Source organism: Saimiri boliviensis, chromosome 1, assembly GCF_048565385.1.
Source record: "Saimiri boliviensis isolate mSaiBol1 chromosome 1, mSaiBol1.pri, whole genome shotgun sequence".
Taxonomy (NCBI): Eukaryota; Metazoa; Chordata; class Mammalia; order Primates; family Cebidae; genus Saimiri; species Saimiri boliviensis.
This window is the reverse complement of record NC_133449.1, coordinates 43,285,317-43,311,919: the sequence shown is the minus strand read 5'-3', so window position 1 is coordinate 43,311,919 and position 26,603 is coordinate 43,285,317. Positions and strand designations below refer to the sequence as shown.

At 39.6% G+C, this 26,603-nt stretch overlaps 2 protein-coding genes across 4 annotated transcripts in view; one reads left to right on the top strand and one right to left on the bottom strand.

Moving 5' to 3' along the window:
- The window catches only part of PLEKHH2 (pleckstrin homology, MyTH4 and FERM domain containing H2), a 139,311-nt gene that overhangs the window by 99,786 nt on the left and 12,922 nt on the right, over nt 1–26,603 (bottom strand). The window lies entirely within an intron of this gene.
- Nucleotides 440–1,729, top strand: C1GALT1C1L (C1GALT1 specific chaperone 1 like). The gene has a single exon (XM_003926765.4). The coding sequence runs from the start codon at nt 559–561 to the stop codon at nt 1,504–1,506; it is 948 nt and encodes a 315-aa protein (XP_003926814.1). The 5' UTR covers nt 440–558; the 3' UTR covers nt 1,507–1,729.

Genomic DNA, 26,603 nt, shown 5'->3' with positions numbered 1-26,603 from the left:
ATCAAAACTCTGGGTAGTTTTCCATTCTTACAGATTGATGATTGATGGAGACAGCATAGAAGAGATTCTTCGATTAAACAGACACACACGCAAATACTAAAATGAATGTTATAACGAGAATTTTAAAAACCTTACTAAGGACCCGATGCTAATCAACATAAGGGATGTGTTGTACCAGGGACTGAAAACACGAATCGTGAGGTAAAACTCAATTTTATTCTTTTTGGCTCTTTGTGCTGATGTCTGGCTCACTTTAGAGCCGTCTGTGACTCGATCTCTGCTCATTTTCAACGTTGTGTTTGTTGGGAGGCCAGACGCGCAGAACTCAGGGTCCGCCTCACACTCGCAGCAGCCCGGAAACCACCCGCGGTAGCCTACGCGTCCGGCGCCTGTCCCGCCCCTTCTCTACGCCGCCGCCACCACCACTGAGAAGCGACCTCCCGCAGCTAGAGTGGCCCAAGCGGGAGCGCGGCCGCCAGCTCGGCTCCGGAAGGCGCGGGACCCCAGGACACGATCCCAGGCTGCCTTTGACCCGGGCGCACTCCCAACGCCTAGGAAATGGTTTCCGCTAGTGGGACATCATTTTTTAAGGGTATGTTGCTTGGGAGCATTTCCTGGGTTTTGATAACTATATTTGGCCAAATTCACATTCGACACGGAGGTCAAACTCCAGACCACGAGCACCGTCACCTTCGTCCATCTAACAGGAACGATTTCGTAAACACTTCAGAAATGACACCTATGGAGCTCAGTAAAGGTATCCGTGTTTTCTGTATCATCTTTGGAGAATCCGAAGATGAGAGTTACTGGGTTGTACTGAAAGAGACCTGGACCAAACACTGTGACAAAACAGAGCTCTATGATACCAAAAATTATAATCTGTTCAATATAGAAAGCAATGACAAGTGGGTACAGATGAGAACCACTTACAAAGACGTCTTTGAAAAGTATGGCAACAACTACAACTGGTTCTTTCTTGCACTTCCCACTACATTCGCCGTCATTGAAAATTTAAAGTACCTTTTGTTTACAAAGGATGCATCCCAGCCCTTCTATCTGGGCCACACTGTTATATCTGGAGACCTCGAATACGTGACTGTGGAAGGAGGAATTGTCTTAAGTAGAGAGTCGATGAAAAGACTTAACAGACTTCTCCATAACTCTGAGAACTGTGCAGATCAAAGTGTGATTTGGAGGTTATCTGAAGATAAGCAGCTGGCAATATGCCTGAAATATGCAGGAGTTCATGCAGAAAATGCAGAGGATTATGAAGGAAGAGATGTATTTAATACAAAACCAATTGCACAGCTTATTGAAGAGGCATTGTCTAATAACCCTCAGCAAGTAGTAGCAGGCTGCTTGTCAGATATGGCTATTACTTTTAATGGACTGACCCCCCAAAAGATGGAAGTAATGATGTATGGCCTGTACCGGCTCAGGGCATTTGGACACTATTTCAATGACACACTGGTTTTCTTGCCTCCAGTTGGTTCAGAAAATGACTGACGGCTGGGGAATAATAGACCTGTGCTGTCCAAGAGCACTTGAAATGTGGCTATTCCACATTCAGATATAGTGTAAGTGTAAAATGCACACTCATTCAGTAATACATATACTATTAGAAAACAGGATGAAGATGTAAAATATCTCAGTAATATTTTATATTGACACCACATTGAAATAATGTTTTGGATATTTTGCATTAAATAAAATATACTATTAAAATTAATTTCACCTGCTTTTTTATTTTATGAATGTATCTATTAGAATATTTTAAGTTACACATGTAGCTCACGTATTTCTACTGGAAAATAAAGGCATAGAACATTTGTTGTCACCATCTATGTTCACATATTTAACTGCCTGTCCTGTCAGCATGGCAGCATTTTTTCTTTTCTTTTTTTCTTTTTTTTTTTTTTTTTGAGATGAAGTCTTGCTCTGTCCACCCAGGCTGGAGTACAGTGGCAAAATCTCTGCTAACTGCAACCTCTGCCTCCCAAGTTCAAGCGATTCTCCTGTCTCACCCTCCTGAGTAGCTGGGATTACAGGCACATCCTACCACACCCGGCTAAATTTTATATTTTTAGTAGAGATGGGATTTCACCATATTGATCAGACTGGTCTTGAACTTCTGACCTCAGCTGACCCACCCGCCTCGGCCTCCCAAAGTGCTGAGATTACAGGCATGAGCTACTGCGCGCAGCCCCATGGCAGCATTTTAAAAGGCAGTTTATTGCAGGGATCTAGATTGTGGAAGACGTTTCAAATATTTGGATACGTAAATAATATTCTGCAAGCGCATTCTTAGTACCTCATATCTAATTTCTGTGAAAGATTTCAAATGTTTAGTGAGCAAGTATTGTGATTTAAAAGCATTTCGCTGAATCACTTGGCACTATATAGAAGCAACGGGACAATCATTATGTCTTTTAGATGTCTCTAGAATATTCCCTAAATCAAAAACCAACTAGCAAACACATGCCAATACCACATTCTTCCGCTACTGGCAATATGCTGACAATTGTCACTTCTACAATGTAACTATATTCTATTTTCAGGGAAATTTGGCTTTTCTGGAGCCTTACTTAGTTTGGATTTTGAATATCGTCAGGTTTGCCAGTAGAAACAGAAGAATGCACAAAATTTTGCTAGTGAAAAAATAGTTTTCATAAGAGGACTATGCAGATATCTTGTCTGATTTCTCCTTTTCAAATGTTTAGTTTCTGGTGATAACAGGAAGGGCAAAAGTCAGCTTGCTTCACTGTTAAATAACTAACAGGTCTTTCTACAGGGTAGCTATTCAATGTATTATAAATTATTGATGAAATGACAAAGTTCTCTGTCATGCCTAAAGTACCATGCATATATGAAGGATGGTATCATTATTTTTACCACTGCCAAATAACTTCTTTTCTGCTCCTATGGCACTGACTTCCTATCTCATACTACCTTCCCAACTACATTGTAAGTTGCTGGAAGGAAGAATCAGGCAGTGACTTGCTTTTTTAATGAAAAGGACGTAATCCTTGAAATATTAATATTGGGAAAATTGGAAAGAATGCTGAACTTAAAGGCAAGACCTAAATTAGAATGCAGATTTCAAGACTTACTAGGTATGTGATGATGGGTACATTATTTAACTTACCTAAGTCTCCATTCCTTACTCATAAAATGATGTAACACTTATTTCACAGCAGTTATGTGAAGATTAAACAGAAAAGCATCCAACAAAGTATCTAATACTTAATAGGTGTTCAATAAATATTTACATAGAAATTTTAAAAGCAGCTGTTTCTTCCATATATATGTGTTATTTTTATGAATAATTTTTTTTTTTTTTTTTTTTTTTTTTTTTTTTTTTTTTTTGTAGATGAAGTCTAGCTCTGTTGTCCAGGCTGGAGTGCAGTGGCATGATCTTGGCTCACTGCAACCTCTGCCTCCTGGATTCAAGCGATTCTCTTGCCTCAGCCTCTGGAGTAGCTAGGATTATAGGCACCCACCACACACCCACTAATTTTTGTATTTTTAGTAGAGATGGGGTTTCACTGTGTTAGCCAGTCTCGTCTTGAACAAATAATTTTAAGTTAGAAAACTCTATTTGCCAATAGTTTGCCACTGGACTCTAAAATTCTTGTGTATAAAATGTGGATAATATAACCTGTACTAACTACCTTACAGGACGTTGTAGGGATAAAAATAAGAAAATATATTCAAGCAATGTGAAAAGCTGGTGGTATCTCATTAATTTTACAACATTATGTAGCAGTTGTATTGTTATAATTTGAATGATAAAAATAAAAGTCACAAATGTCCAAAACCAGGGAATTATCTAAATATATAAATAATGGTACATCTATACAATTAGATGCCATACAGTCATTACAGATGTACATGGATGGATGAAATGATATATTTGGGACTTGTTTCAATGTAACATAGGAGGAAAGAAGTAGGTCAGGGTACAGACGGAACAGGATTGGCCCTGAGTTAACAACCATGAAAGCTGGGTGATATGTACATGAGGGTCCATTATAACATTCTGCTTACTTCTATATGTTTGAAAATCTCTCTAATAAAAAGTTTTAAATATATACAAAAAGGTGTACATGGCATATTTAAAAATAAGTGTAAATTATATATAGAATATTATACATAAGTGATGTATTGAGGAAAAAGGGGCTGCAAAGTGGTAATGAATGTTGCAATCAACTTTTTGCCAAAAAAAAAACTATGCATGTTTGTTTTTATGGACTTACATATACCAAGGACAAGGAGTTGTCTATATCTAGGTGACAGGATTATAGATAGTTTGTATTACACATGATCAGGAGCGAGAAGGAGTTTTATGGAACTGAAAAAATTAAGTGAATAATGGAAGGGAGAAAAAAAAAGTGTTAGACTCTTGCGTTAGAAATAGTAGCCAGTTGTCAATCAAAGGTAATTCTGTGCCCTTAGAGGAAATAAGCAGAAAATCAGGAGGAAGATTTTCAAATAACCTGTGAAATTAGAGACTATAAATGAATGTATATAGAAAAAGGATTCAAATGCTGACATGGCATCTAACTAGGTGACAACTGGGGATGATTACACTGGTAATTAGGAGGTCATTAGTGACTTTTGTGAGTCCAGCTGCACTGTGGAGAAGTGAGGGCATAAGCTGGAATACAAGAGTCTGAATGAATTAAACTCATTAAGAAGAGCAAATTAAACCTAAAGCCAACAGAAATTTAAAAGCTAATAATAAAGATTAGAGGAGAAATTAATAAAATTTAAAACATAAAAATAAAGAAAAATTAATATAACCAAAAGCTGGTTCTTTAAAAATATCAATACAATTGATAACTCTCTAACCAGACTAATAAAGTGAAAAAGAAAAAATATACAAATTATCAGTATCAGTAATGTGAAAGGAGACATCACTACAGACCCAAGATGCTAATGAGATAACGATATTATTAACTACTTCATGCCCATAAATTGGACAAAATAGCAAAGCTCATTTAAGCAATAAGTTATCTTAATAGCCCAATGTCTATGAAATATATCACAACTGTAGTTAAAAACCTTCCCACAAAGGAAACTCCAGGACTAGATGGTTTCACTTGTGAATTCTACCAAAAAATATAGGGAAGAATGAATAGAAATTCAACAAAAATTCTTCCAGAACATAAAAGAAGGGAATGCTTCCTAACACATTTTATAAAGCCAGTATTGCCAAAACCAGAAAAATATTAGACCAATATCCTTGTGAATATAGATGCAAAAAATCTTTAACAAAATATCAGCAAATCGAATCCAAATATACACAATAAAGATAATATTCAGGCCAGGCACGGTGGCTCATGCCTATAATCCCAGCACTTTGGGAGGCTGAGATGGGTGGATCATGAGGTCAGGAGAACAAGACCATCCTGGTCATGGTGAAACCCTGTCTCTAATAAAATACAAAAAATTAGCCAGGTGTGGTGGTGGCACGTGCCTGTAGTCCCAGCTACTCAAGAGGCGGAAGCAGGGGAATCTCTTGAACCCGGGAGATGGAGGTTGCAGTGAGCCGATATTGTGCCACTGCACTCCAGCCAGGTGATTCCATCTCAGAAAAAAAAAAAAAAAAAGATAATAGGTCATGACTCACTGGGGTTTATCCTAGGAATACAAGGTTGTTTCAGCATTTGAAAAATAAACCAATGCAGTTCACCATGTCAAGAGGCTAGAAAAGAAATATCATTTAAATAGATGAAGAAAAATCATCTGACAAAATTCAACATCCATTCCCAATAAAAATCTCTTAACAGACTAAGAATATGAGGAACTTCTGAAACCTAATAAAGGTATCTACAAAAAAACCTATAACTAACATCATACTTAATGGGAAAGACTGAATGCTATCCCCCACAAGAATGTCATCTTACCACTTCTACTCAAGGCTTTACTGCAGGTCCTAGCCAATGTAATAGCCACATGATGCACTATTTCAATATGCAGCATTTTGCTTTTTTAAATTTCTGTAAACTTTTCTTATACTGTTTGCATTTGTTTCATTCTCTTGATTTTTTTTTTCTTCAGGGGCTTATCTGTATATTGTATCTTCTTTGCTTATCTTCAATACTAGTCATTGTTTCAAATCCTTTTTATCTTTTATCATTTTAATGTTTAATAGTTTCTGGGAGGCAGAGACAGAAGAGTCACTCAAACCCAGGAGGCGGAGCTGCGGTGAGCCAAGATTAAATCACTGCATTCTAGCCTGTGATAGAGTAAGACTGTCTCAAAAAAAAAAAAAATTTTTTTTTCCTTTTTACCTTCATTTCTTATTAAAGCATGATGTGTTGAGTTTAGCAATTCTTGTGTTCCTTCTACTTGAGTCTTTGTTTACAAAATATATTTTTCCACTTCTAATTCTTTGTTGGGTTCTATCACCTCATTTCTGATTTTTTCTAATTATAATTAATGCTATTCCTTGATGTCCTATATCATTTTGTTAATGTCTTTTGGTTAATTTATTTTTTCCCGCTATTTAAAGTTGAGATATAATACACATGCCATAAAATTCACCTTTTAAAATGGTGTAATTCAGTAGTATATTTTTTAGTATATTAACAGAGTTGTGCAACCATCACTGCTAATTCCAGAACATTTCTGCAACCCTCCCCCTAAAAAGCACTGTACCCATTGGCAGTCATTCCCCCATTGTTTTGCTTTGCATTTCTTTAAGTATGAGTGAGGCTGAATACCTATTTCCATGTTTATTGGCTGCTAGTATTTTTTATATACTGTCTTTTCATAGCCTATGCTTGTATGATGATTACGAGTCTGGGTATGTGAACCAGTGTTTAGCTTCTCAAGGAAGTTAACAGATTGCTGGAACTCCATGAACTTCAACTTTGCCCAAGTAGGGGCCTTAGTCAGCCAAAGAGTACTAAGAAGACCTTGCAAATTCAAGTAACAGACTTCCTGGAGCTTTTGGCTGCACTGGTGCTTAGCCCAACCAGCTGGCCACTCACTACTCCTTGATCATCCGGAGTTCTCCAAAGTTAGAGAGTAGTCACCACCTTCTCCTTTCCTCTGCCTTTGTGCATAATATCAAGGATGGGTATCAACGGAATTGGCCAGAGTCAAAAGTAATTGACTCTTTGGGTAACAACTGCAGCAACACAAATTGAAGAGTTGTTTTTTGTTGTTGTTGCTGTTTGGGGGACAGGGACTCACTGTGTTGCCTAAGCTGGTCTCGAACTCCTGGGCTCAAGGGATTCTCCCACCTTAGCCTTTCCAGTAGCTGAGACTACAGACAGGCACCACTGTGGTGGGCTTTAATCAAAAAGTTTTGATCCTGTATTTCTACTTTGACCCATTCATTTTACTTCAGGGAACCTTTCCAGAAGAAAGAATTACAATTATTTTAAAATATTTTATACAAAAGCAGTTCATCTGCAGTGTTGTTTAAACTAATGGAAAACTACAAGTAGCCTCTAAGTCTAATAGTAAGGGAACTGATCAGTAAATCATCAGTATCAGTATTTATTTACTGAGCTCTTTTTTTTGAAACAGAGTCTCACTCTGTTGCCCAGGCTGGAGTGCAGTGGCACAATCTTGGCTCACTGCAGCCTCTGCCTCCCAGGTTCAAATGATTCTCCTGCCTCAGCCTCACAAGTAGCTGGGATTACAGGCACGTGCCACCATGCTCAGCTAATTTTTGTATCTTTAGTATAGACAGGGTTTCACATTGTTGTTCAGGCTGGTCTCAAACTCCTCACCTCAGGTGATCCGCCTGCCTCAGCCTCCCATCAGAAGTCATTGGAGAAATGCAAATTAGAACTAAAATGAAATACAGCTACATGCCTATTAATGGCTAAATTACAAAGACCAAATATGCCAAATGGTGGTAAAACTGCAGAGCAAGTAGAACACTCAAGCATTGCTAGTAGGAATGGTACGGTCTCCTTAGAAACAGTTCAGCAGTTTCCTAAGTTAAACATATGCTTACCAGACCTAGAACCCTATTCCTAGGTGTTTACTTAAGAGAAAAAAAGACAAATACATACAAACACCTGTATGTGAATGTTTATAGCAGCTGTATTCACAACTGGAAGTTGTTTCCAAAACTGGAATCAACCCAAATGACCATCAGCTAGTGAATGGATAAACACATCATGGTACACCTGTACAATGGACTACTACTCCACAATAAAAAGGAACAAACTATAGATACAGACAACACTGGTAAACTCAAAAGCATGTAAATGATAGATGCCATTCACTAAAAGTTATTCATCTTATGTCATACTATATGATGCTCTAAAATAGGCCAAACTAAAGGTCCAGAAACTATATCAGTGATTATCAGGGCTCAGTGTTTGAGAAGACAGACTATAAAGGTGCAGGAGGGAAATTTCTGAGCTGATGGAAATAGCTTTTACGTTGATTGTGGTGGTGGTTACAGAAGCATATATATTTGCCAAAACTCTTTGAACTGAAGAGCCAAAAGGGTGACTTTTACATATGTAGTCAATTAACTTGACCAAAAAAAAATTTTTTTAAGTACCTTGCAGGCCAGGCACGGTGGTTCACAACTATAATTTCACACTTTGGGAGGCTGAGCCAGGTGGATCACTTGAGGTCAGGAGATTGAAACTAGCTTGGCCAACACGGTGAAACCCCATCTCTACCAAAAATACAAAAATTAAGCCAGGTGTGGTGGCACATGCCTGTAGTCCCAGCTACTTGGGAGGCTGAAGCAGGAAAATTGCTTGAACCTGAGAGGCGAAGGTTGCAGTGAGCCCAGATCCTGCCACTGCACTCCAGCCTCACTCAGCGACAGAGAGAGACTCTGTCTCAAAAAAAAAAAAAAAGAAAAAATTACCTCACAACCCCAAATTCCAAAACACGCAAAGAAAACTAAGAAAGATAGATAACAATATCAATGATCAGAAGATCAATTTAGTCCGGTAAGATAAAAATGGTAACACCATGTGAAAGACCAGATTTCTTATATTTAGGATTGCCAAAGAAATGAAATGAGAATAACATCTATTTTTTAAAGAACGAGAATTTAAAAACAAAGAAAAACAGAAGGAATGTGTTAAACAAGAACAAGCAGTCAGGAAAATAAACCAGTGTAAAGTCTTGGCCAGGCATGGTGGCTCACGCCTATAATCCCAACACTTTGGAAGGCCATGGCAGGTGGATGGCTTGAGCCTAGGAGTTTGAGACCAGCCTGGGCAACATGGCAAAAATCTCACTTCTACAAAAATTAGCCAGGCATGGTGGCATGCATGCGTAGTCCCAGCTACTCAGGAGACTGAGGTGGGAGGATCACTTCAGCCCAGGAGGTCAATGCTGCAGTGAGATGAAATCAAGTCACTGCACTCAGGTCTAGGCAACAGAGTGAGACTCTCTCTCAAAAGAAAGAAAGAGAAAGTCTTAAATATGTAGAAATAAACTCCGAAATATACAGCTTTCTCTTTTCAATTCACTGAAAGAGAAAAAACTCAATAGTTGGTTCAGTAGCCAGCCCCTAAATGGCTCTCAATGATCCTCAGCTTCTGGGAGTCACACCCATGTGTAGTTGCTTCCTTCACAACATAGGGCAGACCTTTGCAACCAACGAGATATTGTGGAAATGATGAAGTATGACTTTTGAGGGTAGGTTCTAAAACACACTGCATCTTCCACCTTGCATTCTCTTGGGTGACTTGCTCTGGGTGAAGCCAGCCACCATGTTGTGAGAACCCTCAAGCAGTCCTGTGGAGATATCCATACACTTAGAGACTGAGCCTTCCTACCAACAGCCAATACCAATTTGCCAACAACAATCTTGGTGAACCACTGAAAGCAAACCCTCTAGCTCCAGTCAAGCCTTCAGATTACTATATCCCAGGCCAACATTTTGACTGCAACCTTATCGGAGACATAAGCTAAGTTGCTCCCAAATTTCTAATCCTTAGAAAGTATGCAAGATAATAAATTTTTATAATTGTTTTAAGCCACGAAATTTTGGAGTTGTTAATACAGCAATAGATAACTAATGCAGATGAAGTAAACTCTATTCTGAACCCAGTAGAAGAGAGAACTCGTAACATGAAAAATAGAACAAAGAATTCATGTAGCATTTAATACATATAAGCATGAAAAATATAAATTACCAGATTTAAGAGACATGCAAAGACTTCAAAGTAATAGGAAGGGGCAGAAGAAAAAAAGTGAGTAAATAGAACACAATTATGCTGAAAGATAAAAGTACACTCCCTGTACAATGCAGAATAATTGCCTAAGGTCTATATGTTTTATTTTAAAAGGTGAAATGAAAGCTCAAGATAATAAAACAAAGGAAGATGAAGAAATATTCAATAGGTAGTTGAATAATGTGAAGATCACTGTCTGTTCAGAAGACAGAAAATGATATTGTATTACTTTAGATTTTGTAAGGACAATTTATATTATATACGTGTGTGTTGTAATTTTAAGTGTAGGCACAGTTGCAGACATGGAAGAAGGAAGGGAAAACTTAGTGTTTACCCTTAAAATTTTAAGACACACAGGTAATATAAATTATTATCTGCCCCACCCTACACCAGTCTACCTAGTGTCTATCAATGCTGCAGATACTGGAAATACATTTAAAGATCATCTTCTGCAGAGGTAGGTCCACCCTCTTGAAGTACAGACAGACCTGCATGGTGCACTACATTTGAAACTTAAAGATAAAAATAACTCAATTTCTCAACAGACAAACAAGTCTATGCTAGACAAGCAGGAGGTGATCCAGTAACTCCTATACCATGTGCTCTTTTTCCATGTGATGTCCTCCATCAAGAGGTAGAGGATATTTCCTCTTCCCTTAACACTGGGCCACCCTGTGATGGGCTTTGGTTGTTAGAATGTTTCATATCTTTTGAGACTGGGCCTGAAGAAATTTGCAGCTTTCACTTGCTCTTTCCTGGAGTCCTGAATCACCATGGGAAAGATCTGGCTACCTTGGGAGGGCTTAAGCAGGGTGGCTAGGATAGTTTCCAGTTGTTTCACTACTCACAGCTGAGGCATCAGATATGCAAGTGAAATCAAGGTGTGGTGACATGCACCTGTAATCCCAACTACTTGGAAGCACCAGTAATCCCAACTACTTGGAAGGCTGAGGCGGGAGGCCAGGAGTCCTAGACATCCAAGTGAAATCATCTTGGACATCCAGACCCAGCGGTCCCAGGACCCACAGTGAGGCCACCTTCCAGCTGATTTGCCAACTGAATGCAGTCACATGAGTGATCCCATTCAACGCCAAACAGAGTAAGAGAACCATCAACAGAATCATGAACAAATAAACTGATTGTTAATTGAAAGCCATAAGGTTTTTTGTTTTGCTTTGTTTTTTGAGACAGAGTTTTGCTCTTGTTGCCCAGGCTGGAGTGCAATGGAGTGATCTCACCTCACTGCAACCTCCACCTCCCAGGTTCATGCGATTCTCCTGCCTCAGCCTCCCAAGTAGCTGGGATTTCAGGCACCTGCTATCACGACAGGCTAATTTTTTGTATTTCTAGTAGAGACAAGGTTTCTCCATGTTGGCCAGGCTGGTCTCAAACTCCTGACCTCAGGTGATTCACCCACCTCAGCCTCCCAAAGTGCTGGAATTATAGGCGTGACCCACTACACCCAGCCCACTGAGGTTTTCTTTAATGGAAAAAAATTGTATGTGTGTGTGTGTATCGTGTACAACATGATGTTTTGAAATATGTATACATCATGGAATGGCTAAATCAATAAAGCTGCTAAGTTTTGAGGTAGTTTTTTTAAATGCAGCAATAGATAACTAAAACCCAAGTTTACCCTGTAATGTGCAGATCTGTAAAGATAATCCTCTGACTATTCCTGCAGTGCCACTGATCATCTATCTGTTCATCACTTCACTGGAAGCCACTCTCATTCTGACATGCAGCTTCTAGGAATATCTTCTCTTAGATCTCAGTCCTTGGATGTGAAACGGAGAAATTCAGTGTCTTAACTTCAAGAAGTATACTCATAAAAATTACAGAGCTTTTCCTAACTTTCCATTCCACAAACTGTATAAACATATACCAAGAATAAATGTATTACACAGATTTGCTTTGTTTTAAGGCAAAAAAAGTTCATTTAAATCGTTAAAATAGGCTGGGCATGGTGGCTCATGCCTGTAATCACAACACTTTGGGAGGCTGAAATGGGCAGATCACTTGAGGTCAGGAGTTCAAGACCAGCCTGGCCAACATGGAAAAACCCCATCTCTACCAAAAATAGAAAAATTAGTCAACATGGTGGCCTGTGCCTATAGTCCCAGCTACTCAGGAGACTGAGATATGAGAATCACTTGAACCCAGGAGGTGGAGATTGCATTGAGCCGAGATTGTGCCACTGAACTCCAACCTTGGCCGTACAGCAAGACTCTAACTCAAAAGAAAAAAAATCACTAAGATACATTCCAGATTAAATAGATAATGAAGTATTGATGGCACAATGTTAAGTTAACCTTAGAAGAAAGATTTTCTGGAGAGGGACCCAAGATGGCCAATTAGGATTAGCTAAGGATTGCAGCTTCCAGCGAATGCGCAGAGGGTGAGTGGACGTCGCATTTCCAGATGGATTTGTGTTGCCGACAGATGAGGAGATTCCCAGGTGGAGGAGCCCCACAGGTCGCCAGCGTGGCTGTTTTAGCCAGAGCGGCTGTTTTCGGCGGCACAGCTGTTTTGCCGGTGACCCCCATGCACAGCGGTTCTCCATACAAAATACATGGGTCTGGGCTCCGATTTAGCTAGTGATTGGAGCTCCTGGGAGACAAAGTCACCCATTCATCTGATTAAAAAGGGGACTGAAACAGGGAGCCAGGCCAGGAGATTCCCAGACCAAAAAAGCACCATGAATCTCAGCGCAGCTGCTTCAGCCGGCGCAGTGGGTCGCCTCACGGGAAATCACACAGATCCCGGCACCTTTTCAAAAAGCAACTGGAACACTTGGGAGAGAGTTGACCATTCAACTTAAAAAAAAAAAAAAGGGCTCTGAGGCAGGGAGCCAGGTGATCAGGCTCGGCTGGTCCCATCCCCACAAAAAAGCAGCAATCAGAAACACTCTGGATTGAGAGTTTCACAGCAAGCACAGCTGAACCAGGGATGGTCCAGCTCTGTGGGGGCAGGGCGTCTGCCATTACTGAGGCAGTCCACCACTACAAAGGTAGTTTGCCATTGCTGAGGCAGCCCGCCATTGCCAAGGCAGCCCACCATTATAGAGAGAGTCCGCTATTATAGAGGTGGGCCACCGTTGCTGAGGCAGTTCTAGCTACACCCTTATAAACAGGACTGCAGGGAAGTTCACATGGCAGCTGGGCAGAGCCCACAGCAGATCAGCAAAGCCTCTGCAGGCAGTGACTAGGCTGCCTCCTCGCTGGGCAGGGCAGCCCTGAAAAAAGGCAGCAGCACAACAGAAACTCATAAATAAAGCCCTAACTCCCAGGGACAGAGCACCTGGGGGAAAAGGGAGTGGTTTATGAGTTCTGCTGCAGCAGACTTACACGTACCTGCCCAGCAGCTCTGAATGAACAACGGAGCTCACAGCTCAACACCTGAGCTCCTGTAAAGGACAGACTGTCTCCTCAAGCAGCTCCCTGACCCTCATATATCCAAAGAGTCACCTCACAAAGGAGAACTCAGACTGACATCTGGCAGATATCCTTCCGGGACAAAGATAGCAGAAGAAGAAACTGGCAGCAACTCTTACTGTTCTGCAGCCATTGCAGGTGATCCCCAGGCAAACAGGGCCTGGAGTGGACCTCAGCAGTCCTACTGTAGAGGGGCCACACTGTTAGAAGGAAAACTAAGAAACAGAAAGAAATAACTTCATCATCAACAAACGGGACGTCCACTCAGAGACCCAATCTGAAAGTCAACAACTATAAAAACGACAGGTGGATAAACCCACAAAGATGGGAAGAAACCAGCGCAAAAAGGATGAAAACACCCAAAACCAGAATGCCTCTCCTCCTACAAGGGATGACAACTCCTCACCAGCAAGGGAACAAGGCTGGATGGAGAACGAGTGTGGTGAATTGACAGAATCAGGCTTCAGAAGGTAGGTAATAAGAAACTTCTGCGAGTTAAAAGAACATGTTCTAACAGAATGCAAAGAAACTAAGAACCTTGAAAAAAGATTTGACGAAATGCTAATGAGAATAAACAACATAGAGAGGAATATAAGTGAATTGATGGAGCTGAAAAACACAACATGAGAACTTTGAGAAGCATACACATGTTTCAACAGCTGAATTGACCAAGGAGAAGAAAGGATATCAGAGGTCGAAGATTAACTCAATGAAATAAAACGAGAAGGCAAGATTAGAGAAAAAAGGCTAAAAAGGAATAAACAAAGTCTCCAAGAAATATGGGACTATGTGAAAAGACCTAATCTACGTTTGATAGGTGTACCTGAATGTGATGGAGAGAATCAATCCAAGCTGAAAAATACTCTTCAGGATATTATCCAGGAAAACTTCCCCAACCCAATATTCAAGTCCAGGAAATACAAAGAACACCACAAAGATATTCCTCAAGAAGAGCAGCCCCAAGGCACATAATCGTCAGATTCACCAGGGTTGAAATGAAGGAGAAAATGCTAAGGGCAGCCAGAGAGAAAGGTCGGGTTACCCACAAAGGGAAACCCATCAGACTCACAGCAGATCTCTCAGCAGAAACCCTACAAGCCAGAAGAGAGTTGGGGCCAATATTCAACATCCTTAAAGAAAAGAACTTTCAACCCAGAATTTCATATACAGCCAAACTAAGCTTCATAAGTGAAGGAAAAATAAAATCCTTTGTGAACAAGCAAGTACTCAGAGATTTCATCACCACCAGGCCTGCTTTACAAGAGCTCCTGAAAGAAGCACTAAACATAGAAAGGAACAACCAGTACCAGCCACTCCAAAAACATACCAAATGGTAAAGAGCATCAACACAATGAAGAAACTGCATCAACTAATGGGCAAAACAGCCAGCTAGCATCAAAATGGCAGGATCAAATTCACGCATGACAATATTAACCCTAAATGTAAATGGGCTAAATGCCCCAATCAAAAGACACAGACTGGCAAATTGGATAAAAAGCCAAAACCCATCGGTGTGCTGTATCCAGGAAACCCATTTCACATGCAAAGATACACAAAGGCTCAAAATAAAGAGATGGAGGAAGATTTACCAAGCAAATGGAGAGCAAAAAAAAAAAAAAAAAAAAAAAAGCAGGAGTTGCAATTTTCCTCTCTTATAAAATAGACTTTAAACCAACAAAGATCAAAAGAGACAAAGAAGGATATTACATAATGGTAAAAGGATCAATGCAACAAGAAGAGCTAACAATCCTAAATATATATGCACTCAATACAGGAGCACCCAGATACATAAGGCAAGTTCTGAATGACTTACAAAGAGACTTAGACTCCCACACAATAATAGTGGGAGACTTTAACACTCCATTGTCAATATTAGACAGATCAACAAGACAGAAAATTAACAAGGATATCCAGGACTTGAACTCAGACATGGACCAAGCAAACCTAACAGACATTTACAAAACTCTCCAACCCCAATCCACAGAATATACATTCTTCTCAGCACCACATCACACCTACTCTAAAATTGACCACAAAGTAGGAAGTAAATCATTCCTCAGCAAATGCAAAAGAATGGAAATCATAACAGTCTCTCAGACCACAGTGCAATCAAGTTAGAACTCAGAATTGAGAAACTAACTCAGAACCGCACAGCTTCATGGAAACTGAACAACTGGTTCTTGAATGTTGACTAGATAAACAATGAAACAAAATCAGAAATAAAGATGTTCTTTGAAACCAACGAGAACAAAGACACAACATACCAGAATCTCTGGGACACATTTAAAGCAATCTCTAGAGGAAAATATATAGCAATAAATGTCCATAGGATAAGCAAGGAGAGATCTAAAATCAACTCCCTATCATCAAAATTGAAAGAGCTAGAGGAGCAAGATCAAAAAAACTCAAAACCTAGCAGAAGACAAGAAATAACTAAGATCAGAGCAGAACTGAAGGAGATAGAGACACAAAAAACCCTTCAAAAAAATCAATAAATCCAGTAGCTAGTTTTTCGAAAAGATCAACAAAATAGACAGACCACTAGCCAGATGAATAAAAAAGAAAAGAGAGAATAATCAAATAGATGCAATTAAAAAAACGATAAAGGGGATATCACCACAGATTCCACAGAAATTCAAACCATCATCAGAGATTATTACAAACAACTCTATGCACATAAACTAGTAAACCTGGAAGAAATGGATAAATTCCTGGACACTTGCATCCTCCCAAGCCTAAACCAGGAAGAAGTCGAAACCCTGAATAGACCAATAACAAGGGCTGAAGTTGAGGCAGCAATTAAGAGTCTACCACCTAAAAAAAGCCCAGGTCCAGATGGGTTCACAGCTGAATTCTACCAGACATACAAAGCGGAGCTGGTACCATTCCTTCTGAAACTACTCCAAACAATCCAAAAAGAGGGAATCCTTCCACATCATTTTATGAGACAAACATCATCCTGATACTGGCAGAGACTCAGCAAGAAAAGAAAACTTCAGGCCAATATCCATGATGAACACAGATGCAAAAATCTTCAATAAAATACTGGCAAACCAATTGCAACAGCACATCAAAAAGCTTATCGACCATGATCAAGTAGGCTTCATCCCGAGGATGCAAGGCTGGTTCAACATACACAAGTCTATAAACGTAATTCAACACATAAACAGAACCAAAAACAAAAACCACATGATTATCTCAACTGATGCAGAGAAGGCCTTAGACAAAATTCAACAGCCCTTTATGCTAAAAACCCTCAATAAACTAGGTATTGACAGAACATATCTCAAAATAATGAAAGCTATTTATGACAAACCAACAGCCAATATCATACTGAATGGGCAAAAACTGGAAGCATTCCCTTTGAAATCTGGCACTAGACAAAGATGCCCTCTCTCATCACTCCTATTCAATATAGTATTGGTAGCTCTAGCCAGAGCAATCAGGCAAGAAAAAGAAATAAAGCATATTCAAATAGGAAGGAGGAACTCAAATTGTCTCTATTTGCAGACAACATGATTGTATATCTAGAAGACCCCTTTGTCTCAGTCCAAAATCTCCTGAAACTGATAAGCAACTTCTGCAAAGTCTCAGGATACAAAATCAATGTGCAAAAATCACAAGCATTCCTATACAGCAAAAACAGATTTAAAGAGAGCCAAATCAAGAATGAACTGCTATTCACAATTGCCACAAAGAGAATAAAATACCTAGGAATACAACTAACAAAGGATGTAAAGGACTTCTTCAAGGAAAACTACAAACCACTGCTCAAGGAAATAAGAGAGGACACAAACAGATGGAGAAACATTCCATGTTCATGGTTAGGAAGAATCAATACCGTGAAAATGGGCATACTGCCCAAAGTAATTTACAGATTCAATGCTATCCACATCAAGCTACCAATGACCTTCTTCACAGAACTGGTAAAAAAACACCTTAAACTTTGTATGTAAACAAAAGAGAGCATGCATAGCCAAGTCAATTCTAAGCAAAAAGAACAAAGCAGGAGGCATCACAGTACCAGATTTCAAACTGTACTTCAAGGCTACAGTAATCAAAACAGCATGATACTGGTACCAAAACAGAGATATAGACCAATGGAACAGAACAGAGGCCTCGGAGGCAACACAACACATCCATCCGATCTTTGACAAACCTAATAAAATGAAGCAATGGAGAAAGGAGTCCCTGTTTAATAAATGGTTTTGGAAAAACTGGCTAGCCATGTGCAGAAAGCCGAAACTGGACCCCTTCCTGACACCTTGCACTAAAATTAACTCCAGATGGATTAAAGACTTAAACATAAGAGCTAACACCATAAAAACCCTAGAAGAAAATCTAGGCAAAACCATTCAGGACATAGGCGTAGGCAAGGGCGTCATGACTAAAACACCAAAAGCATTGGCAACAAAAGCCAAAATAGACAAATGGGACCTAATCAAACTCCACAGCTTCTGCACAGCAAAAGAAACAGTCATTAGAGTGAATTGGCAACCAACAGAATGGGAAAAAATTTTTGCAGTCTACCCATCTGTCAAAGGGCTGATATCCAGAATCTACAAAGAACTAAAATAGATTTACAAGAAAAAAACAAACAAGCCCATTCAAAAGTGGGCAAAGGATATGAACAGACACTTTTCAAAAGAAGACATACATGAGGCCAACAAACATGAAAAAATGCTCATCATCACTGGTCATTAGAGAAATGTAAATCTACATTGAGATACCATCTCACGCCAGTTAGAATGGCAATCATTAAAAAATCTGGAGACAACAGATGCTGAAGAGGATGTGGAGAAATAGGAACACTTTTACATTGTTGGTGGGAGTGTAAATTAGTTCAACCATCGTGGAAGACAGTGTGGCGATTCCTCAAGGACCTAGAAATAGAAATTCCATTTGACCCAGCAATCCCATTACTGGGTATATATCCAAAGGATTATAAATCGTTCTACTATAAGGACACATGCACACGAATGTTCATTGCAGCACTGTTTACAATAGCAAAGACCTGGAACCAACCCAAATGCCCATCGATGATAAACTGGACAGGGAAAATGTGGCACATATACACCATGGAATATTATGCAGCCATCAAAAATGATGCGTGCGTGTCCTTTGTAGGGACATAGATGAATATGGAAACCATCATTCTCAGCAAACCAATACAAGAACAGAAAATCAAACAGCACATGTTCTTACTCATAAGTGGGTGTTAAACAATGAGAACACATGGACACAGGGAGGGGAGCATCACACACTGGGGTCTGTCAGGGGGGAACGGGAGGGACAGCAGGTGGGTAGGGAGGGAGTTGGGGAGAGATAGCATGGGGAGAAATGCCAGATACAGGTGATGGGGAGGAAGGTAGCAAATCACATTGCCATGTGTGTACCTATGCAACAATCTTGCATGCTCTTCACATGTATCCCATATCCTAAAATGCAATAAAAAAAATAAAAATAAAAATAAAGATTAACAAAAAAAAAGAAGAAAGACTTTCTGAACAAAGAATGTGTATTTTTTTCTTTTCATGAAAATGCATGTAATATTACAAATTAAAAGTCTGCTGCTGTTGCAAAGCTCAAGGAATTGTTGAGAGCTGAACTACTCTCCAAGAGGAAAAATCTCATTCAGTTGTAATAATCACCCTACCCAAAGTGTGATTTCCAACCCATCCCCATACCACCTTCGGCTTTCAAAGTAGGTCGTTTTGTGGTAATGTTGGAAAAACAAGATGGGACATCTGAAGTCTTTCTGGTTGCCTGCCATTTTTCCATTCTGTGGTTTCTCATGGATTTACATAACATTAGCATTTTCCATTGCTCATCAAAGATACATAATTATCTAAATTTCAAGTGCTTCATGACAGTTTAAATGGAAGGTGCTGGTTTTTGTTCTAGAAAATGCCTAGTTTCTAAAGTGTTATCTAAAGAAAAATCAATCCCAGCCATTCTAAGAATTTCAGCAGTTCCTGGTTTTGATACACTGCTCTCCAATACGCTTGATTTCCTAACCTTTCCTTCACCAAATCCCCCAACAACACTATCCTATATGGAGGTTTTTTGTTGTTAATTATCATCAACTCCCCAACATTTCCTTGCCATATTCCAGCTTCAAGTTCTATTATTACATTATAAAGTATTTGTGCGGGCCTTTTTTCTTCCTAGGCTGAAGTGCAATGGCATCATCATATAATACTGCAGGCCAGAACTTCTGGGTTCAGGCGATCTTCTTGCCTTGGCCTCCCAAGTGGCTGGGACTACAGGTGTGCACCACCACATCTGGCTGATTTCTTTATTTTTATTTTTTGAGATGGAGTCTCCCTCTGTTACCCATACTGGAGTACAGTGTCACAATCTCGGCTCACTACAACCTCCATCTCCAAGGTTCAAGCAATACTCTCACCTCAGCCTCCTGAGTAGCTGGAACTACAGCTGCATGCCACTACGCCTGGCTAATTTTTGTATTTTTAGTAAAGACAGTGTTTCGCCATGTAGTCCAGGCTGGTCTCAAACTCCTGACCTCAAGTGATCTGCCCACCTTGACTTCCCAAAGTGCTGGAGTTACAGGTGTGAGCCACCATGCCTGGCCAATTAATTGAGCCTTTTATCATTATGATATGCCCATCTTTTGTATTTTTAGTAAAGATGGGGTTTCTCCATGTTGGTCAGGCTGGTCTCGAACTCCTGACCTCAAGTGATCTGCCCACCTTGGCTTCCCAAAGTGCTGGAATTATAGGTGTGAGCCACCATGCCCCGCCTATTTTTTAATTTTTTGGTAGAGATGGTGGGGGGGTGGGTCTCACTAAGTTGCCCAAGTCAGTCTTGAACTCTTGGCCTCAAGCAATTCTCCCACCTCGGCCTTCCAAAGTACTGGAATTACAAACCATGAGCCACTGCGCTGGCCAATGCTGGCCATTAAGAAAAAAAAAAAAAAGTTAAGGAGTTCAGAGTTTTAAGTGGTTACACTTAAAGAACAGAAATTCAATCTATTAGGCCGGGTGCAGTGGCTCAAGCCTGTAATCTCAGCAGTTTGGGAGGCTGAGGCGGGTGGACCACGAGGTCAAGAGATCGAGACCATCCTGGTCAACATGGTGAAACCCCATCTCTACTAAAAACACAAAAAAATTAGCTGGGCATGGTGGTGCACGCCTGTAGTCCCAGCTACTCAGGAGGCTGAGGCAGGAGAATTGCCTGAACCCAGGAGGCAGAGGTTGTGGTGAGCTGAGATCGCGCCATTGCATTCCAGCTTGGGTAACAAGAGCGAAACTCCATCCCAAAAAAAAAAAGAAAAAGAAATTCAATCTATTAAAGTCGTCATCTTTGTTAATTCCTACACTAGTATAAATTATGTTGCTATTTTCATTGCTGTCTTAATCTCTATTATGATTTTTTGCAGTCAGTTGCTATTGGCATAAAGAAATGTGGTTTGTTTTGTTGTTTTAAGTACGCCGATCTTATACCTAGGAGGCAGAGGTTGCGGTGAGCTGAGACTGTGTGCCACCGCACTCCAGCCTGGGCAAAGCCTCAGGCTCTTCCTCAAAAAAAAAAAAAAAAAAAAGAAAAGAAATTCAATCTAGAGCTTCCAAAACCGCCAGGATTGAAGAAGAAAGGAAACACAGAGAGATAAAGAAAACTTGATCAACATGACATACAGAAAATAGAATGCATTTTTATGATTTCAGATATATTTAAAGATATTATTTTCATAGTTGCATAAAGAAATCTAGCTATACACTATTTAAAAGAACATATTTTGCTGGATGTGGTGGCTCACACCTGTAATCTCAGCACTTTGGGAGGCCAAGGCGGGTAGATTGTGCGAGCTCACAAGTTCGAGACCAGCCTGCTAACATGGTGAAATCCCTCCAATCTCTACCAAAAAAAAAAAAAAAAAAAATACAAAAATTAGCCGGGCATGATGGTGTACGCCTGTAGTCCTAGCTACTCAAGAGGCTGAGGTAGGAGGATGGCTTGAGCCTGGAGAGGCAGAGGTTGCAGTGAGCTGAGATCACATCACTGTAGTCCAGTCTGGGTGGTAGAGCCAGACCTTGTCTCAAAAAACCAAAAAGCATATTTTAAACATTTCACTATGAGGTTGAGATTAAAGAGACAGAAAAATGCACCCAAATATTAATTTAAAACAATAGTAAAACCAGGCAAAACTAGCAATAAAGAGAATCAATAATTATAAATTGAGCAATTCATCCAGAAGATGTAACAATCATGATCCCAAGTACATCTAACATAAAAATATATGCAGCAATAAATTTGATTCTTTCTGATACATTCTGAAAATTCACAATAAATTGTTATTTTGTTTAGATGATTTCCATGGAAACAACCTATTAAGATTTCCCCTGAGAATACTGAACAAGTCCATTTACTTCACAACTTGATTTACTTTGTTTTTGTCTTTTTCAAACCTTATTAAATAACATAAAGAAGGTTGGGCATGGTGGGTCACGCCTGTAATCCCAGTACTTAGGGAGGCCAGGGCGGGTGGATCATGAGGTCAAGAGATTGAGACCATCCTGGCCAACATGGTGAAACCCGTCTCTATGAAAAATACAAAAAATTAGCTGGGCATGGTGGCCCACGCCTGTAGTCCCAGCTGCTTGGGAGGCTGAGGCAGGAGCATCCCTTGAACTGGGGAGGCGGAGGTTGCAGTGAGCTGAGATGGAGCCACTGTAATCCAGCCTGGGCAACAAGCGAGACTTCATCTCAAAAATAAATTTTAGAAGTGTCAACTAATTTCAAAAGGTTTATTAATAAAAATGCATGTACTCTTTTAGCCAATTCTCTTAATATTTGCCTTCATGTTTCAAATTTCTTTTGACGTTTTTAGTTTAGTGATTTCCTACTCACTCACTTAATGGAAAGTGAGGATTTAATCTCTCTGGTCTCCTTGCCATCCATTCAAACACATACACTTCCTATCTCCCATTCCCCCAATACGTTTATAGCTTACCTTTGGTCAAACCATTATTCAGAATTAGTATTATTGTAGCTATGTGTGATATTCAGAGCTGAACCATGCAGAGCCATGTAAAAGAACTATGTGGACTTTTTCCTTTCCCGTTCCCTCCTGTCTTTTTTCCCCTAGAGTTAAATGTCTTGTTGTTTTATTAGCTTTTCATGAACGAATCAGTAATTCAACTCCAAATTCCATCAGTGTCTGTTCATTCACATCTGGTTTTCCACAAATTTCATCTTTTTAAGCCACTCCCAGCACCTCTGACCTGTGCCAGTCTCAACCGGCTCCCTTCTCTGCCTTGGCACAGCTGCCTTCTTGGGAAGACCCTTCAGCTTTCTCTCATATAGAATCTCCTGTTACCTATATCCCATGCCTTCCTCGTTCTTGGTTTCCTCCCTCCTTTTAATAAAGCACTCCTTCTGGAGAGTCCTCAGAGAAGTTACATAGGGCCTTGAATGTCTTCAAAATATGTTTATTCTACCTTCAAATAAAATTCATAATTGGCCTCAGTGCAGAATTCTGGGTTTGATATAATTTTCCTTCAGAATTTTGAAGACATTGTTTCCTTATCTTCTAATTTCTAGTGGTGCTTTTGAAAGGTCTGAAGCTGTTTCAATTCCTGATGCTTCGTTTGCGACTTGTTTTTTCTCTCTGAATGCTTGCAAGGTCTTTTCTCTGATCTATATATTCTAAACGTTCATTATGATGTACCTTGAGGTAGAAACTATATTATGTGTTATGGTAGGTGCTTGCTAGACACTTTCAACTTGGAATGTTGTGTGCTTCAATTCTAGGAAACTTTCTTGTGTCATTTCATTGATTTTCTCCCCTCCAGTGCTCCTATTACTTGGATCTTGGGCATACTGAACTGGAACTCTAAACTTCTCATCTTTTCTCTCCTGTATTCCATCTCTTTAACGTTTTGCTTTACTTCCCAGGAACTTTCCTTAAGTTTATATTTCAACCTGCTCTTAAGGTTGCCATTTTTTCTACCATGTTTTTGATTTTCTAAGAGCCCTTATTTATTCTCTGAATGTTCCCTGTTTCATGGATGCATTATCCTTTCCTTTCTCTCTGAGAATATTAAATGATAGAGTTTTGCTCATTTTGTTTTGCTTACTTTTCCTTGGATAGGCAATGCAGGTTTTTTTGATTGTTCCCTATCTTTCATATTAGAAGCTTTCTTCAGATGTCTGGTTGCCCATGATGCAGTACTTAGGTTTAAGGGTGAAGAACTAAAAAGCTGACTAGTACACATATGTGGAGTTTGTTGACTAGGAAATCTAACCTTGGGTGTTCTGGCTGGGCTCCTGTTGGAGAACTACTGATGTTAGCGTAACTATTTCTTTCCTCCTAGACTCCTTCTTAAGAGTCCCTAGAGACTTCTATCTTCTCCTGTAAAATAAAGGGTGGCTGCTAGCACTTTAGGAGCAAAGTGGGAAAAAGGAGGTTGGGGGTGAAGGACCAGCTTACCATTAAATATGCAGAGAGTCAATTAATGCCCCTATTTTTAGTGTAGCAGAGTGCTGGATAGCATAGCCTAGAATAAGGCTTGGAGAATATTGAGCTCCTCCTCCTAAGGGCAAAATGCCCTGCAGAGCCCTGTAAAGACCTAGAGGTGGAGTGATATGTCAGACTGAAAACAATAGTTATTAATGGAAAATTTGTGGCCCTTAGGGTCAACAAATTGCTAGAAACCTTTTCTTTTATCCCCACCTGCCAAATGTCTAGCAGCTAAGCATTTACTTCCTGCTAAAAAATTGAAAAGTTCTTCTCTTACAAAATTGAATACATGAATTGGAGGGCACTAGTCCAATAGCTGTGGTATCTATGAGCTCACCGCCCAAAAGATACTCTCCAAACCACTTACCCTAAAGAAAAGGTTGACTGCTAACCAGCAACTGACCATTTATACATAATGTCAGTTTACTTTGCAGGTGTCCTATTCTTAAATATAAATAGACCACTAAAAATCATCAGACATTTGAGAAAAGTTTGCAATCTGAAAAGTAATTACAAACATAAAAACAAGAAAATCATCCTAGAAGAAAGAAAGATAATTCAGGGAACAGAAGATAACTTTTTAAAAATTCAAATTCATTTTTAGGAATCAGGAACTTTCAAATACATTATTTCACAGATACGCTATGAGACAGAAATTGTTATTCTCATTTCAGAGATAGAAAATTGATGTTCAGAACGAATATGCCTTGCACATGGCTGGGATTTCAGTTTTCCTGTTTTGATTCCCTAACGCCCGTTTAGTTGAACCACAGGCGCTATAGAATTTATAAGCCAGACACACACAGTGCATAGTTATATAGAACTATATGAAAATCAGAGTCCTTCCCCCAAAAAAATCTTAGCTGAAAAGCATTTGTCTAGATTTCTGTCAGGCTAAATTAGAAATCTGAGATTCTAACAGAATTCTACCACTGGATAGGAAAAAGCTAAGTGCTTGCGCTCCAGATGTTGGATGTATAATTTACTTATACAATAATGGTTGAGACAGGCATAATGCATGCACATAATAGAAACTCAATGTTTGCTGAACAAATGAATGGAAAAACAAAATGAATAAATGAATGAATGGAAAGACTTTAAATTTTTCCAAAAAATTATGATGTGGGAATAAATGTTGATAAAAGGTAAACACTGTATTTTCACACTCTGTATCACAAATCATAAATTCTGAACACTTCACATTGCATTAATGTACATATACATTAGATACAGCCAATAAAACTTAAAATATTTTAAAACCAGTTTAAATATAAGAGTAGTATGAACAGTAATGCTGGCCAGGCACAGTGGCTCATACCTATAATCCCAACCCTTTGGGAGGCCGAGGCAGGTAGATCATGAGGTCAAGAAATCAAGATCAGCCTGGCCAACATCAGCCCCATCTCTACTGAAAATACAAAAATTAGCCAGGCATGGTGGCGTATGCCTGTAGTTCCAGCTACTCGGGAGGCAGAGGCAGGAGAATCACTTGAACCCAGGAGGTAGAGTTCCCAGTGAGCCGAGATCACACCACTGCACTCCAGCTTGGACGACAAAGGAAGACTTCATCTCAAAAAAAAAAAAAAAAAAAAAAAGAATAAAAGGTAATGCTTTGCTTTTAAGTGATTATTTGTTTTTATTCATATAATCATTCAAGCTGGACAATAACTTTGCAAAATACTCAAAAAAGCAATGCAGAAAATATTCATGTAAGCTTTTACTTTCACAATATAGACCATAATGTAAACCTTGGGTCAATTCCATAGCCAATCCATATTAAGTCAGTAAAAGAAACCCAAAATGAGGTTGAGTACTGTGGCTCATGCCTGTAATCCCAATACTTTGGGAGGTCAAGGCGGGCAGATCGCTTAAGGTCAGGAGTTTGAGACCAGCCTGGCTAACATGGTGAAACCCCATCTCTACTAAAAATACAGAAATTAGCTGGGCATGGTGGTACATGCTTGTAGTCCCAGCTACTCAGGAGGCTGAAGCAGGAGAATCACTTGAACCCGGGGGACAGAGGGTACCACTACACTCCAGCCTGGGTGACAGAGTGAAACTCCATCTCAAAAAAGACAGAAAGAAAGAAACCTGAAATGATCTACTGCCCCATATCAGGCTTTGGGCAAAAATAAGTCTTTCATGAAAAAGCCAATTATGTAATAACAAAATGAAGCAGCAAATTCTAAGCCTAGTGCTTAACTTACTACTACAGAAGTATCCTCTGTAGCCAAAGTGAACTTAGCAGCAAGTGGCAGAGGGAAAGTTGCTACTGAGCCTGTATACTTATAAAGCCTCTCACTGTTAAAGGGATCATATACAATAAATTTATCTAATGGATTGGTTAATTTAGGTGGAATCCTATGGGACATTCATACCCACTGATATGGACGGCAGTTCCCTACCACAGGTCCCCCACAGACCCCATGAAGGATTCTACCACCAAACATTAGTTTATGTTGTTATAAAAAATAATATCGTCAACCAGTAACCAAAAAAGTGACATTTAAA